This window comes from Salvelinus sp. IW2-2015, linkage group LG4q.1:29 (assembly GCF_002910315.2).
Source record: "Salvelinus sp. IW2-2015 linkage group LG4q.1:29, ASM291031v2, whole genome shotgun sequence".
Lineage (NCBI taxonomy): Eukaryota > Metazoa > Chordata > Actinopteri > Salmoniformes > Salmonidae > Salvelinus > Salvelinus sp. IW2-2015.
In genome coordinates this window covers 12,827,716-12,845,368 of record NC_036842.1, presented here as the reverse complement: position 1 = coordinate 12,845,368, position 17,653 = coordinate 12,827,716, and the positions used below count along the sequence as shown (strand labels likewise).

Here is a 17,653-nt window from a genome sequence, read left to right as displayed (position 1 = left end):
AATGGAGCTTGAGTATGGAAGCTATTTGGCCGAAAATGTGTATTTATTCCTTCGAAACAAGCAGTTCAACCAATTTGGAACAGCCCCAATACCTGGTTGAAATCTTCTACATCTACCAATACTCTATTCCGACCAACATCAAAAAAATCAATAACCACAAATGTGTTAAGAGAACACACAATACCCCATAATGTCAAAGTGGAATGTTATTTGCAGTTTTCACTAATTAATTAAGAAAGAAAAGATGAAATGTCTTGAGTCAATAAGTATTCAACTCCTTTCTTATGGAAAGCCTAAAGTTCAGGAGTAAATATGTTGCTTAGCAAGTAATATAAGTTGCATGGACAATTATCTGTAAGGTCCCTCAGTCGAGCAGTGAATTTCAAACACAGATTCAACCACAAAGACCAGAGAAGGGCCCTCGCAAACAAGGGCACCTATTGGTAGATAGTTTTTTTTTTTAAGTAGATGTTGAATATCCCTTTGAGCATGCTGTAGTTATTAATTGTACTTTGGATGGTGTATCAATACTAGAGGTCGACCGATTAATCGGAATGACCGATTAATTAGGGCCGATTTCAAGTTTTCATAACAAATCGGTAATCGGCATTTTTGGACACCGATCACGGTCGATTACATTGCAATCCACGAGGAGACTGCGTGGCAGGCTGACTACCTGTTATGCGAGTGCAGCAAGGAGCCAAGGTAAGGTGCTAGCTAGCGTTAAACGTATCTTATAAAAACAATAAATCTTAACATAATCACTAGTTAACTACACATGGTTGATGATATTACTAGTTTATCTAGCTTGTCCTGCGTTGCATATAATCGATGCGGTGCCTGTTAATTTCTCATTGAATCATAGCCTACTTCACCAAACGGTTATTTAACAAGCGCATTCGCGAAAAAAAAAAACACTGTCGTTGCACCAGTGTACCTAACCATAAACATCAACGCCTTTCTTAAAATCAATGCACAAGTATATATTTTTAAACCTGCATATTTAGTTAATATTGCCTGCTAACATGAATTTCTTTTAAGTAGGGAAATTGTGTCACTTCTCTTGCGTTCTGTGCAACAGAGTCAGGCTATACGCAGCAGTTTGGGCCGCCTGGCTCGTTGCCAACTGTGTGAAGACCAACTTCGCCAAACGGGGGATGATTTAACAAAAGCGCATTTGCAAAAAAAGCACAATCGTTGCACGAATGTACCTAACCATAAACATCAATGCCTTTCTTAAAATCAATACACAGAGGTATATTTTTTTAAACCTGCATATTTAGTTAAAAGAAATCCAGGTTAGCAGGAAATATTTAACTAGGGAAATTGTGTCACTTCTCTTGCGTTAATTGCAAGCAGAGTCAGGGTATATGCAACAGTTTGGGCCGCTTGGCTCGTTGCGAACTAATTTGCCAGAATTTTACGTAATTATGACATAACATTGAAGGTTGTGCAATGTAACAGGAATATTTAGACTTATGGATGCCACCCGTGTATTTCACTGAAAGAATAAACGTTTTGTTTTCGAAATGATCGTTTCTGGATTTGACCATATTAATGACATAAGGCTCGTATTTCTGTGTGTTATTATGTTATAATTAAGTCTATGATTTGATATTTGATCTGTCTCTTATACACATCTAGATGTGTATAAGAGGATTTGATATTTGATAGAGCAGTCTGACTGAGCGGTGGTAGGCAGCAGCAGGCTCGTAAGCATTCATTCAAACAGCACTTTCGTGCGTTTGCCAGCAGCTCTTCCCTGTGCTTCAAGCATTGAGCTGTTTATGACTTCAAGCCTATCAACTCCCGAGATTAGGCTGGTGTAACCGATGTGAACTGGCTAGCTAGTTAGCGGAGTGCACGCTAATAGCGTTTCAATCGGTGACGTAACTCGCTCTGAGACCTTGAAGTAGTTGTTCCTCTTGCTCTGCAAGGGCTTTTGTTGAGTGATGGGTAACGCTGCTTTGAGGGTGGCTGGTGTCGATGTGTTCCTGGTTCGAGCCCAGGAAGGGGCGAGGAAAGGGACGGAAGCTATACTGTTACACTGGCAATACTAAAGTGCCTATAAGAACATCCAATAGTCAAAGGTATATGAAATACAAATGGTATAGAGAAAATTGTCCTATAATAACTACAACCTAAAACTTCTTACCTGGGAATATTGAAGACTCATGTTAAAAGAAACCACCAGCTTTCATATGTTGTCATGTTCTGAGCAAGGAACTTAAACGTTAGCTTTTTTACATGGCGCATATTGTACTTTTACTTTCTTCTCCAACACTTTGTTTTTGCATTATTTAAACCAAATTGAACATGTTTCATTATTTATTTGAGGCTAAATTGATTTTATTGATGTATTATATTAAGTTAAAATAAAAGTGTTCATTCAGTATTGTTGTAATTGTCATTATTACAAATAAATAAATGTAAATATTTTTAAATAAAAGATTTGTCTGATTAATCAGTATCGGCTTTTTTTGGTCCTCCAATAATCGTTATCGGCGTTGAAAAATCATAATCGGTCGACCTCTACTCAATTCACCCAGTCACTACAAAGATACAAGCGTCCTTCCTAACTCAGTTGCCGGAGAGGAAAGAAACCGCTCAGGGGTTTCACCATGAGGACAATGGTGACTTTAAAACAGTTAGAGTTTAATGGCTGTGAAAGGAGAAAACTGAGGGATCAACAACATTGTAGTTACTCTACAATACTAAACTAATTGACAGAGTGAAAAGGAAGCCTGTACAGAATGAAAATATTCCAAAGCATGCATCCTGTTTGCAAGAAGGCACTAAAGTACAACTGCAAAAGTTTTGTCCTGAATATAAAGTCTTATGTTTGGGACAGATCCAATACAACACATTATGGAGTACTACTCTCCATATTTTCAAGCATATTAGTGCCTGCATCATGTTATGGGTATGCTTGTAATCATTAAGGACTGGGGAGTTTTTAAGGATAAAAAAAAGAAATGGAGCCAAGCGCAGGCAAAAGGAAAACTTGGTTCAGTCTGCATTCCACCAAACACTGGGAGATTAATTCACCTTTCAGCAAGACAATAACCTAAAACACACGGCCAAATCTACTGGAATTGCTTACCAAGACAGTGAGTGTTCCTCAGTGGCCGAGTTACAGTTTTGACTGAAATCTACTTAGAAATCTGTGGCCGTGGCCAATGGCGCAGTCTCTGAAGGAACATTTTTAAATGCTGTCCTCTTGGCCGCAGAGACTTCCTGCAAATTTTGCCTTCGGAGGGGAGAAAATGTTAAAGTTTTAAGCTCATTTCCTGCAATTCTACACATTTTGCCGAGGCTTATGTGGTGTGCTTATGCAGCGGAGTGAATCAAACATTCGAACAAAATATTCTCATTGACAGTATAGTTTTTATTTTTGTGATTGTCTGTTCTCAAAGATGATCTTAAACAAATATATAACTCCATTATCTTTTCTACATACTTTATATCTGGTTTTAGTAATTTAAAGATGCACTATGCAGAAATCACTAAAATTGCTACAATTCTAATAGTGTAGAGAATCATTGTATCATCGAAACTGCTGTGAAATATCTTATCCATAACCAAAAACAAGTATTTGTATTTTCAGCTGTTGGATGCTGGTGTACAAAACCGAAAGAAAAAGATGCATAAACTAAACTTAAGAACGGGAAGCATAGAAATAGTGCACATAGAACAGATCTACCGCTTCTTAGACATGCTTTCAATGAGAATGACAGATCTATAAAACACACATTTGTATGTGAATTTGGTCGGGTCACCCAAAAAGTTGCATATCGAAGCTTTAAGTTTACACTGAATACGTTTTACAATCCCAATTTCTTCTCCCTCTCAAAACAAAATAAAAATGTACTTAAATAATAATCTGATATTTTGGAGTGGCGGCAACTATTTAGCAGCAGCAGGCCGCAGCTGCTAAATTAATATAGGGAAAACAATGCACATCATGGTTAAAGCCACAGTCATGATTGTTGTAAGATGGTTTGATTTGTATGTAGGCTACTGCAAAATGATGCATCCATTCTCCTGGTATCATTTTAAAGTCAGCACAGGTATTCTACTTGCCAGGTTTCTCAGATCTATACCCTACAGTAAATCAGGCAATATTTTTTTCTAGCTTCAGGTCCATCCATACACTGAATGTTTGATAAAAAAGGTTGTGACATTACTAATTCAAAGCCTTTCACAGGGTTGTAATTCCACTATTCAAGCCATGGGACATCCATCATGAGTGATGAACAAACAATACACCAATTCTATACCAAACACTGATCGACACAACCCCTGTTCCTGTTGTTGGACAAATAACCTCTCTTGGCAGCACGAGTCCACCAGGGAGCCTCCATAACACCAGCTGATCAATACAAGCTTGTTTGCCTCCTCTGATCCAGTCAGTTGCAAGAGCTCATAAAATACAGACCACTTCCCATCCTGTCAACGCGGCTAATTTCAGCCATACATATTTAATTTGGTCTATTACATAAATCGGGGGCTAAGATATAGTTCTCCAGCCTCGGCTGGCTCCTACTGTATGAATCTAGTCAGAGATACAGGCTTGTCATCCATCCTACAGCAGTGTATCTGCTCCCTCCCACAGAGAGACCTGAGGAAAGGGTTTACAGGAGTATGACCTTGACCGAGGTAATGGGTTAAACTGCCAATACTCAGAGGGAGAAGGACACATCCATTTAAGTGATAATGCCCAAGAAGCCGGGTGTTTGGAGGATATATTGCCACGAGTGTCGTAGAGGGCCGGCAAACCGTACCAATATATCCTCCAAACACTGGCATCGAGGGCATTATCATTATTATACAACGGGTTACCAACATATTTAAATAATGATTGACATATTTTCATAAAAAAACATTGTTAATGAATTTATTCATACTATTTCATCCTTCCACGAGATATAGTCCCGACACAAATCTAAGGTTGCTAGCCAAGCCGACTGGTCATTCGTTCAATCGGTTCGGTTGCAAGAGACGCGACCCATCCGTTATTTTTGTTCTCTATCTATGGACGCGACCCAGTCGTTCATTCTAAATGTTCCATTACCATACTGGCTGGCAACGTTCTTATCCCTTGCTTGCTTGCTAGCCAGCTATGGCTAAATTACAGTCACGTCAAACAGTGCAGCCAGAATAACAGCAAAGTAGCTGCATTTGCGTTTGTTTAAGCTGTTTTCTAGTGACATTTATTTGGATACATCTATAACAATGAGCTAATTGGGCACGATTTCGCCTGGCATAGAAAATGTGTTCTCTCGTCAGGACACTGTTGTTCAGAGGAGCTAGCCAGCAACACAACTAACACAATCACAACAAACTGAAGCTGGAAAGATTAAAAACAAGCTGCATTTCGTTTTGTTTTACCTGTTTTCTATTGACATTTCTTTGTATATATCCATAAAAATTATGCCAGCTAATTCATGAATTTAACTGGCTGAGAAAAGTGGTCTGTCTCGTCCCGACATTCATTACTATGGGACAGGTGGAGAACGAATTTCAATATTGAAATAATGTTGCAAATGTCAGAGAGACAGCGAGGTTTATCAAATCTCAGCTGTGGAAAACCAATTGCTTGTCTAAAAGAAATGGGATATAATGTCTAGATGCTTTTTATAGTGGAGATCAAGTTTATAAATTGCCTGGCTGGGTTGATGAGACAGTGAATTGCGCAGTGAGATGGATCAGAGTAAATATGCATTTCAACGTTATAGCTTTAGCCGGTGGTAACTTGTTGAATAGACACCAGTTAGAATGCGGTTTTAAACAATCAGTGTCCAGGATTAGACCCACCCGTTGTATAAATAGACACAAATATCACCTACACTCAATGGAACATGTAGAGACGCATAATACTGTATGGCTTACATACTTCACATTCACTCTCTTTACATTATGAATAACATACTTGTAAACAAAGACAAATAATTACAAAGAAGCACATAGGCCTCCTACACATTCACAGATGTTTATGATAGAACTATCTTCACCCACGTCTGTTGCAATTATCATAAACTGAGGGCCCATCTGCTGAACCTGTGAGACACAACATAATCACACATAGATCGCCATCCTATTGGCTGCACAGCAGTTTCCCCTATGGACAGAGAGTGACCAGACCCTGGGCTAAGAGCCCAACATCCCACTACAAACACCACTCACAATCAATCTCAGCAGCCCATAAGCGTCTCCATTAAAGAGGGGGTAAATAAATCGAAGTCAAATGACATGGTAGAGTACTCCCGACATCTCTAAACCCCAGCAGCTTTTCCCAATGAAAGACAGAGACGTACCCGATAGCTATTCCTCTCTCCCTGAGCCGGTTCGCTCAGGACCAGCCCCCCCCCCCATGCGCTTTTCACCGACCGGACACGAGAGAACTGCTATAGCTTTTATTTCTGGCTTTTATTTCCCTGCCTCTCCATCTGCGGAGGGCTCCATTTAGTAAAGAGAGAGAGTGAGAAACTGGGAGGAGAGAGAATATTATAGTGAAAGAGAGAGAGCAAGATAGAGTGTGAGAGAGAGGGGAAGAATGAGGATGAAAGGGAGGGCACAATTGGCTCTGGAGTGCGGGTTATGCCCTAATGCTGGCAACTGATTGGCTGAGGAGGATCCATAGTCACTTCTGCACCCTGTGAAGAACCGCCCTCCACCATGAAAGAGCCCCGCTGCCTAGCAACCATCTAGAGCCATAAGAGGAAGTGAACAACAGCAGAGCGCAGCGGGCAGAGGGACTTTGAAAAAAGGAGGAGGAGTAGGCTAATATTTCCTCCCAGCAAAGCAGCTTTTTAAAATAAAATGTGGCCTGTGCTTGAGGATTTTCCTGTTAGGTACAATCCACTACATTTTGCAAACAGGTTAAAACATCCAAAGAAACATTCTGACATTGCATGGGAAATACTATGCAATAACTAAGGACATTTCTAAAATACTTACTTCTGTACTTTGGGGTACTTCATCTCTGAGATGACATTAGTGGCTTCGGTTTGTCTTCGTTTCAGTTTTAGGGGCCACATGTTGTCCACCCAGTCCACTAAATCCACCTATAAGAGAGCTGACAGTTGGCTGGCATTCACTATCAAATTTGCCCTTGTTCATAATGAACACATGAAATAAAAACTGCCAGCGTCATCTCACCACAGTGGGCCTCTTGATGAGGTTCTCCAGTTTGGTGTGGCTGAACTCTAGGCTGATAACATTGAAGAGTTTGTCCCTCTCTTCCTCAGGCGTCTCATAGTAGCGGACAAACTGGGCCATGCTCATCTCAGAGCCTTTCTGGGTGCTCACATCCATCACATCAACGGCACGACGGCTACCTGCAAACACCAACACAGCAGTCTTACGGTAAACCTGGGTACAACTGTACAATTTGTATGCACGTTGTTCACAACTTTTACCAACAGGTGGTTGCTGAACCACAGCGCACATACATTATGTACCATAATAAAACAAGTACACCCTGTCCTGAACACTTTCATTATCTGACATGAGCAGGGCTAGCCTACGCCGAGCAAATAAACTAATGTATGTAGCTCTGTCCTTGAGCTGTTCTTGTCTACTGATGTTCTGTATGATGTTATTCTGTATTTATGTTTCATGTTTTGTGTGGACCCCAGGAAGAGTAGCTGCTGCTTTTGCAACAGCTAATGGGGATCCTAATAAAATACCAAATACGTGTGCACTAAATTTAAAATGTAGGCGCTTACAAAGAAATGTAGGAGAACAATTAAAAATCTTTGAGGTAGTAAAGCTAGAATCCTACATTTGTCTAGGCACTGGTAGTCCTTAATTAAAATTCTAGGTCGCACAGAAAAATATTTCAGCGCATATGCAAGTAAAATGGTCGCACTGAAGAACCCTGCCGAGATCTAATAAGTGGTAATTTAGCCTAAGGAAAAAGTGCCATTTAACTGATGTCAGTCTGATTCAAATATAGAATCTATATGAATAGGCCTATATATATATTTGGGTCTGCAATGCAAATGTATAGAAATTGTCTTGGTACAGTGATTCATCTCATTTTTGCATTACAGGCTTATAGAAGTTTACATCAACACCCACATACTTTTTGACATAACACCTTTTCCAGTAGCATGCTTTTCATTCATCAAGAAATGCAGGGTATTGTGGAGTACATCAGCACTGCTGTCTAAGATAAGAATTGATGGAGGGAAAGGAAGCATTTAGCAACTTTTTGCCTGCTATTTAAAAACAGATAGACTTACCAACCAAACCTTTAATCTCACTGACGGTGAACTCCGGGTCTGGCATTCTGTTTTTTTTTTTTTAAGAATATAGTCAAGATAAGCATATTAACGTCAAACCATTCCATAAAGCCTAATATTTAACCAAGAGCATGGTTAATATTTAACCAAGAGCATGTAATAGGCTAAACATGATCAAATCAAATTGTATTTGTCACATGCTCCGAATACAACTGGTGTAGACCTTACTGTGAAATGCTTACTTACATGCCTTTAACCAACAATGCAGTTCAAGAAAGGGTTAAGAAAATATTTACTAAATAAACTAAAGTAAAAAGTAACTGTAAGAGTCAATGTGCAGAGGTCCAGGTTAGTCAAGTTATTTTGTACATGTAGGTAGGGGTAAAGTGACTATGCATAGATAATAAAAAGTGAGTAGCAGTAGTGTAAAAACAAATTGATTGTATTGGTCACAGGTCATCATATTTGACTCATGTCTCACCTGATTCCCAGTCCATCTTTGGCTTTGAAAATAAGAGGGGTCTGAAGTGCCTCTCTCTGAACATACTCATAAGTGAAATCTGAGAAGAAAAAAGTGTAAGAGGTCAGTGGGCCATAACTTCTGCATATATATATTCAGGTAGAGCAATGTTTGATGTGTGTGTATATCATAGATTTGTGAGGACATCCTGCACAAAAACGAATTAACCAACAGGAACTTTTCCCTTATCATGTGTGAATCCATAAAAAGGTAGAAATTGTGCATGTCCAGCCAGTTATGAGTTTGCATGGGGGACTGTGAGTGTGTGGTAATATTTTATGAATGAAACAGATGTGTACCTTTGCCATCCATCAACTGAACGAAATGTGTGTTGTATGAGTCGCTAACAAGTTTCTCCTCCAGATTGAAACCCCTGACATTTGCAATTTCTTCAACGTCAGAGAAGTCCTCGTTTTCGTCATACATTGTCCGGCAGATGGAGCGCTAGAGGAATGAAAATAACTGTTATAAAAGTATATATCAATATATTCATTTATCACATCTCACTAACAGTGTTTTAAAAAATTGCATATAATGAACATGTATGCATAGCTTGGAATAAGAGCTGTCGTTTCAAATTAGAAAAGAGTAGGCCAGTCTGTGCATTGTTGTGTAGGCTCGAAATAATTCACAATAAAACAGTGGTGCACGTGCACATGGCTAGGCTAAACATCTGAATGTGTGGTTGTAGATGGGCCTTCTGCTGAAAACACCTTTACAGATGATTAAACAATGTTCGTTATTAACATCAATCGCTGATATCATGTCCCGGATCAACATTGACATAACGTGCTAAGATAGATGCAAAACAATAACAACAACGTTAGAACTGCTGCACTTGCCATAACGTTGCGCTGAGTGAGCTTGTGAATAATGTAATGTAGCCAACTACCTAGCTATATAATTTACCAAACAAGTAAAATGTAAGTAACTACATAAAGTTGAACTTTGCCAACATTTTAACGAAATTGACATGGCACTTCTTCTGACTAATGAGGATCACTGTAACGCTAGCTAGCTATTGATGATAGCTCAGCTAACACGTACACAGTAGTCAAACTAGGCTAGCTAATAGGGTAATGCTACACACCAGTTTGCGTCCAGATTCTGCACTCGCTTCCATGATCTGAGCCCTTGCCTAGTATATCCGTTTAAACCTTAATTTTAAGGAAACAAATAAACACATTGAAAGTAATTATCACTTTACGTTTCCACACAAAACTAAGTGGGAACCATATTTGTTGTGTTCTGGATTACGTCACCGATTGAATCAAAACATTGTTGGACAACGTCATCCGTAGTGGCTGATTTCCAACACTACTTATTCATGTCAACTCAAATAGTTGTGAACGTTTATAAAAACACTTCAATTTCTTTCTGCGACCATTCCACTGTCCGTCACAGATCTGCAATTTCACGAACGGCATGGCATACATGCGCAATATCCGCAGCGGGGACATTGAATTATTTAGACAATCTATTATTTAAAAAATTGGTGTGTAACTACAACGTGACACGAATGGCTTCGTTATAATCACCCGCTACCATTCAAATAATTTGCAATTGGCTTGGTGCGCATTCTCCAGTATATGTTTCAGATTAGCAAACTAAACTCAACCCCACATGGTGAAGGAGGTTTCTGATGAACTGCAACAGAGCTGAGTAGGGACATATTCACTAGAACGATCCGGCTGCAAAACGTTTCTTAAACAGAACGAAACCGGAAGGAACCTACCTTAATTTGTCTAATATAAAACACATTTTTCTTCCATTTTGTTCTTAAAATGGTAAACGATTTTCGTTCAAAAATCGTTGTACCTGTTTGTCCTCTGTATTGCATTTATTTGTTTGCTAAAATGCAAACTTTTTAACAAAACTTTCATCAAATACAACCACCGACCGTTGACTCATTTTCTGTTGCTCTAAAAGGATTTAATGCACATTACTTAACGTAATCTGCGATTGAATATGCGTATTCTTCCTGATATGCCATTTTGGAGCAACAGAAACAAGGAAACTGAGGTTGTATTTGACGAACGTTTTATTTAAAAGTATGGATTTGAGCAAACAAAGAAAGGGACACAACTACAGAGGTTAAACATTGGTACAGGGTAAGATTTTAACAATTTACATGTTTAGAAGTATTGACCTTGGGCGAATCGATGTAGTCGGGGCTAAATTTCACAAGATATCATCTTCTATGGTATTATCGCGGTCCGTAAACGTTTGTGGTGAGTGCCGCCACCCATTGGATGGGGTGAAAAGTGATCACTTTAACGCAAAGTAATAGGGAGAAGGGAAGGGTGAAACAATATTTATTATATTCAAAAGTAACCCCCCCCCCCCAAAAAAAGCATGTACTCATTCAGTCGGATTCAAATGACTTTTCAAACCCCTGCCCATGAACCTGGGAGGGGTGAACCTATTTATTAAGTATTCCCACTAACATGTCAACTTAAGTCCTGGAGATACAAAACTATTTTTGCCGTCTTTACAACGATGTTTAGTTTCTTGGATGTTTTATTAGTTTGTCCTGTGCAATTTATCTCGTGCGCAATGAACGCAACAAAGTCCACCTTCTTCAGTGTTAGTGTTTCTCCTGTGGAGCATCCACTACCACCTCATCTCCACTCGATTCACAAAAGTCAAGGATCCGCACGCCCGTTTCCTCCTGAATTTGGGTGCGCAAATACAACACAATTTACGTTTTTTCGTGTTTTCTGGTAGGGTAAATGAGTCGGATGCCCAGATAGAGACAATAGATAGAAATCATTCCAAGCAAACAGTTTGACACACACTTACTCAATCTCCCACATAAACAATTATACCAAACAGTTTATTTAATTCTCACGCCTTATCAAAAATGAATTTGATATCACGGGTATATTGAGGCAGCAGACGCTGCACCTGCCTACAACCCTAAATTGTTTCACTTTTATCTCGTCTTAATAGATGGTCCGAGATGCCCTGACTAGTAGACCTGGTGGGCAAAACGTATTAGAAGAGTCCCAGACAACCAAAACATTGGACCACAGAACCAGGAGAGATGATTGCCATCTTAGTCAGCCACATCCAGGCTTTATCACATCCGGCCGTGATTGGGAGTCCCATAGGGTGGCGCACAATTGGCCCAGTGTCGTCCGGGTTTGACCAGAGTAGGCCGTCATTGTAAATAAGAATTTGTTCTTAACTGACTTGCCTAGTTAAATAAAGGTTAAATAAAAAATATAAAACATTTAATGAAAGAGATGTGTGGGTAAGCTTCCCATTAGCCAATCTGGACAATAACACTGGATCAAAACAATCAAACTATACATTAATGTTTTTTGGCCTCATTATGAAACTAGAAAGATAGAGTACCTTCATCAACAAAACTTTGCTTAAATATATTTGGCATGTGTATGCTTTACTGTTTTTGAGAAGGAGGCTTCCCACTCGTCAACAGAGAGAACGTTATGCTCTTGGAATTATGACCCTTTTCCCTTCTTTGAGAGATCCTTTCCCCCCCAAAGGCTATGTAAGTGCTGGTAGGTAGAGCATGCTTGCTTTAATATGTTGACACGTTCTGTGGACTGAAAGGGGCATCAAACAGTCATAGAATCAAGTCTAAAAATAACAAGTTGACTACCATGTTGGTCACCTTTTCCCACATCTAAGGAACACTATGTTCCTGACACAATTCAGATAGCCTTTGCCTATCGGCTGAAGACGGTGTCAAGGAAGACCTCACTTCGACCCATCAAGAAGAGTATTTCACCCCAGTCGGGAGGCCCAACCCATAGGAGGAAGACTGTCCTGGACCACCAGCTTGTTGGTGATGCTTGCAAGGAGGCTATTTATAAAAAATATATATATTTTTCACCTTTATTTAACCAGGTAGGCTTCTTTTTTGGGGTTGTCTCTTCATTGTCTTAACATGTGGAGAGTGACTTAAAAAGACCCTTTGTGTGTTACAGTCATGCTGCAGCATTGAAGACCATCTTGATGGGAGCCATGGTCGACAGCCATACCTCCTTGCCGTTGGAAGAAGACAGAGCAAGATTGACAACTACTACATCATGGTGGACAAGAGGCTTGTTTCCTGCCAGGCAACTTTTTATTTAACCAGGTAGGCTAGTTGAGAACAAGTTATCATTTACAACTGCGACCTGGCCAAGATAAAGCATAGCAGTGTGAACAGACAACAACACAGAGTTACACATGGAGTAAACAATAAACAAGTCAATAACACAGTAGGAAAAAAAAGAGTCTATATACATTGTGTGCAAAAGGCATGAGGGGGTAGGCAATAAATAGGCCATAGGAGCGAATAATTACAATTTAGCAGATTAACACTGGAGTGATAAATCATCAGATGATCGTGTGCAAAAGAGCAGAAAAGTAAATAAATAAAAACAGTATGGGGATGAGGTAGGTAGGTAGACTATGTACAGCTGCAGCGATCGGTTAGCTGCTCAGATAGCAGATGTTTAAAGTTGGTGAGGGAAATAAAAGTCTCCAACTTCAGCGATTTTTGCAATTCGTTGCAGTCACAGGCAGCAGAGAACTGGAAGGAAAGGCGGCCAAATGAGGTGTTGGCTTTGGGGATGATCAGTGAGATATACCTGCTGGAGCGCGTGCTACGGGTGGGTGTTGTTATCGTGACCAGTGAACTGAGATAAGGCGGAGCTTTACCTAGCATGGACTTATAGATGACCTGGAGCCAGTGGAGCTGTCTGTGTGCATTTGATGAACTGTTCAATGCCCACTTTGTCTTTAACCTGACATATGACGATGCTCTTGTCAACTTCTACATATTTGTGCAGACAACCATCTACAACATTGATGTAGACAAAAACAAGAGAGGCCCCTAGCATGATAGAGTTAAGGACAAAACCTCTTACCTAGATAAATGTATGTTACGGTGCTTTTGTTGTCAAGCGTTGCACAGAAACAGACAGTCATTGGCATATTATTTGAGAATTAAGCATCATATTTCTATCCCTCCACCAAGTTTAGATTGGTCTGTGCTCAAGATGGTTGTAGATGGCAGTTTTCAACATACTCCGGTTTCAGAAAACATTTGACTAGTATTCATAAGGATATTGGTAAAGGTAAAGTAGTTGATGCATTCATCTTAAAAGTGCCCTCTCATGTTGCTGATTCTCTAGTCCAGTCAGAAGCTCCGCAAATGGGTGGCAACATTGGTGTCCCACATGATAACACTCAGTGATTGTTTTGAGAAGAATGGACAGTCTTGCTAAAGATATGTGTGCCTCCTTCATTGCCAAGTTGCAAGCTAGTAGTGTTGCAAATAGTGTTGTGTCAACAGCCGTGTGTGATTTAGAAGAGCTTACTACTGGGCTGCACTCCCAAATTAAACAAGATGTTCTGTCAGTTATGCCTATGGATAACCCCTCTACATCTGCTGTAAAGGATAGTTTTGAGAACTTTGAAAACCCATTTGCCAGTTTTAACACAGAAACCAAGAGATGTTGTGGACCCAGTAGAAGTAGTGTTGGGAGTTAGATATGATAGCAGGCGAAATAAACAAACAGTCATTTATGATCAAGTCCCAGTGAAAGATACTTTTGTATTCCTATACTGAAAATATTGACGTTCATGTGTCGACAATTCTGAAATCTGTAAGTTATTGGAAAATGCACCTAGGGATAGATCTGTGGAAGACACATATGAAGACTTGTGTTGGAAGTTACTTTGACTCATCCCTTGTTCTCAAAACCTAGAAATGCTTTACAGATACAATTGTACTATGATGACTTTGAAACTGCCAACCTGCTTGGTTCCAAGCGTGGTGTGCACAAGATAGGCGCCATTTATTTTGTCCTCGGGAATCTGCCACCCAAGTTTTACTCTGCTGTGATGAATATTCATTTATTTTCATTATCAAGATCTAAAGAAATATGTATTTTATGCCATTCTAGAGCCCCTGGTTAATGATGTTAAATTGGAGTGATGGTGTAAATGACTTTCAACTGATAGAGTTTATGGCACTATGTGCCAAATACCTGGAGACAATTTGGGGGTGCATGCAGTTCTTTGTTTCAGAGTCCTTCAGTGGTCATTACTTTTGCTGGTTCTGTTTGATAGAGAAGTCTAATGCTCAGACGGTTTACAGTGAGGATGACCTTTGTGTGGTAAAGATAATTTTGAAATGCATTTGAATCAGTTGCAGTCAGACCCACAGCTCCCGTCTGTGAATGGTGTAAAGAAATTCTAAACTGAACAGTTTGCAGCACTTCCATGTTTGTAGTCATTTTTCTGTAGACATAATACATGACATTCTTGTAGAGGTGGCTCAGTTTGAGTTAAAATTGTTGTTTGAATATGTCTCTGAATTTATTTTTTTTAGAAACCTGCACTTCTCTCTAGAATCTACTCGTTTGACTATGGATACATGGAACGCAAAAACCATCCAACTAAACTCAACCTAGAGAACAGTGGAAATAGCATAGCACTTAATTATTTTCAAACTGTGTCTTGTGAGAAACGTCCCCTTGATTTTGGGTGATGATGTTCCACCAGGAAATGAGAACTGGAATTTGCTGCTCATCTTACAGCAATAATCAGTTTTTTTGCCTTTTCTTAGTGTAACAGTATAACTTTAGTACGTCCCCTCGCCCCAACCTCGGGCGCGAACCAGGGACCCTCTGCACACATCAACAACAGTCACCCACGAAGCGTCGTTAACCATCGCTCCACAAAAGCCGCGGCCCTTGCAGAGCAAGGGGAAACCCTACTTCAAATCTCAGAGCAAGTGACGTAACCGATTGAAACGCTATTAGCGCGTACCCGCTAACTAGCTAGCCATTTCACATCCGTTACACTCACCCCCCTTTCACCTCCTCCTTTTCCGCAGCAACCAGGGATCCGGGTCAACAGCATCAATGTAACAGTATAACTTTATGGCGTCCCCTCGCCCCGACCGCGAACCAGGGACCCTCTGCACACATCAACAACGGTCGCCCACGAAGCATCGTTACCCATCGCTCCACAAAGGCCGCGGCCCTTGCAGAGCAAGGGGAAACACTACTTCTAGGTTTCAGAGCAAGTGACGTAACTGATTGAAACGCTATTAGCGCGTACCCGCTAACTAGCTAGCCATTTCACATCCGTTACACTCACCCCCCTTTCAACCTCCTCCTTTTCCGCAGCAACCAGTGATCCGGGTCACGGCACCAATGTAACAGTATAACTTTAGTACGTCCCCTCGCCCCGACCTCGGGCGCGAACCAGGGACCCTCTGCACACATCAACAACAGTCACCCACGAAGCGTCGTTAACCATCGCTCCACAAAAGCYGCGGCCCTTGCAGAGCAAGGGGAAACCCTACTTCAAGTCTCAGAGCAAGTGACGTAACCGATTGAAACGCTATTAGCGCGTACCCGCTAACTAGCTAGCCATTTCACATCCGTTACATTAGCCAGGGCATGACAGTATCTGAAGCATTTGATAACTGAACATCACACACTTTTCAAACAGTTGTTCCCACATAACTTAATACCCACACATCACTTTATGATACATTACCCAGCATGCATAAGACAAAGCAGTCCTTTATTACATATGAGGTTTGAGGCAAAGCACAAAGGCTTTAGAACACCCTCAAAAACTTCAAGAACATTACTAAGTCCCTTACCAAAAAACACCAATTTGCTATAGGTCATCACTGGGAGACATCACCATTGCGACATACGGAGTATGGACCAATGAAAGCATTTTCCCTGAGTGATTTTACTGGTGGTGAGGAGTTGGCAGCGTCACTTCAGGTCACTATGCAGAAAGCCATTTACTCTACCAGCTGGGTTAAGATGGATGGCATGGAGTACAGAGAGGGACTGTTAGTTTGCAGTAAGATGGAGCATGAAATGCCAGTCTTGTGTAAAAATAACAAAGATTATTGTTGTTGGCAATATTGTATACTTATTGCTGGACAAGTTCCATACTGATAATTTCAGTGAACATTACCATGCATTCACTGTGTTTGATGGTGTTGATGACAAAATTGATCTGACATTGTATAAGTCTTTTGTCCTTCAAAGTGCTGATGAGAGCCTGTATGTTCCTATGTTTGACATGATTGAGTAATAGTCAGATTATTGGCAAATTTGTCCAGAAAATTGCATACCTAGTCTTAGGGGAACTTCCTCTTGTGTTAAATAGCAACTCTGCAAATACTCCTGCTCTCATATAGTACATGTACTGATGCGCCTGTGATGCACTGATTTCCTTCTGATGCGCCTGTGATGCACTGATTATATTCTGATGCACCCTCTCTTTGTGGCCTAAATAAATTAAACAAAGCAGAGTCACTACTCTTGTAACGAATCCTTTATTGCTCCTGTTTAACTCACCTACAACTTGCAGGCTTGAGTGTGTGTGTGTGTGTGAGAAGCAGACAAAATGTTTTCTATTTCCTCGTGTGAATATTTAGCACTTCCTGGTGTCAATTCAGCTACAGGATGCATTCTCTAGAGTTGATCCTCAACACTGAAAGTTGTTTCTGCTTAATACTGAGGGTGTTGAAAAAACACACCCATGGGTCATTTGAACAACACCTGAAGTGTTGTATCTTAACACGTGAGAGTGTTTCAATATTAACACTACAAAAAGTGTTAACACTGAGGGGACCTATATAAACACTGGACGAGTGTTAAAATGAACACGCATGGTGTTAAATTTACACTTTCAAATTTGCTGTGAAGGCGAGGTCAATACAGGTGCATCAAAGCTGGGACCGAGAGACTGAAACAGATATCTCAAGGCCATCAGACTGTTAAATAGCCATCACTAGCCGGCTACCACCCGGTTACTCAACCCTGCACCTTATAGGCTGCTGCCCTATATATATAGACATGGAATCACTGGTTACTTAAAATAATGG

At 40.3% G+C, this 17,653-nt stretch overlaps 2 protein-coding genes across 12 annotated transcripts in view; one reads left to right on the top strand and one right to left on the bottom strand.

The window, feature by feature from the left end:
* Window positions 1-10,973, bottom strand: part of kdm2bb (lysine (K)-specific demethylase 2Bb) — a 56,436-nt gene extending 45,463 nt beyond the window's left edge. For 4 of the 11 annotated variants that reach the window (XM_070441645.1, XM_023983783.2, XM_023983784.3 and 1 more), the window contains exons 1-6: window positions 10,505-10,972; window positions 9,069-9,213; window positions 8,731-8,809; window positions 8,250-8,296; window positions 7,162-7,340; window positions 6,961-7,067 (exon numbers count right to left, since the gene is read on the bottom strand). In XM_070441645.1, the coding sequence (XP_070297746.1) occupies window positions 6,961-7,067; window positions 7,162-7,340; window positions 8,250-8,296; window positions 8,731-8,809; window positions 9,069-9,213; window positions 10,505-10,609 (662 nt within the window). In that variant the 5' untranslated portion in view covers window positions 10,610-10,972. Of the gene's footprint in view, window positions 1-3,103; window positions 3,232-6,317; window positions 6,718-6,960; window positions 7,068-7,161; window positions 7,341-8,249; window positions 8,297-8,730; window positions 8,810-9,068; window positions 9,214-9,859; window positions 10,448-10,504 lie in introns of those variants that run through there. The other 7 variants (XM_023983787.3, XM_023983788.3, XM_070441647.1 and 4 more) reach the window with 6 other exon arrangements.
* Window positions 10,974-11,122: 149 nt separating this feature from the next.
* On the top strand, window positions 11,123-17,081 carry LOC111962838 (uncharacterized). Its single transcript, XM_070443259.1, has 5 exons — window positions 11,123-11,913; window positions 12,125-12,286; window positions 12,454-12,579; window positions 12,726-12,877; window positions 13,472-17,081. Exons 1-5 carry the CDS (start codon window positions 11,722-11,724, stop codon window positions 13,620-13,622), a joined length of 783 nt encoding a protein of 260 aa, XP_070299360.1. The 5' UTR covers window positions 11,123-11,721; the 3' UTR covers window positions 13,623-17,081.
* Window positions 17,082-17,653: the final 572 nt, after the last annotated feature.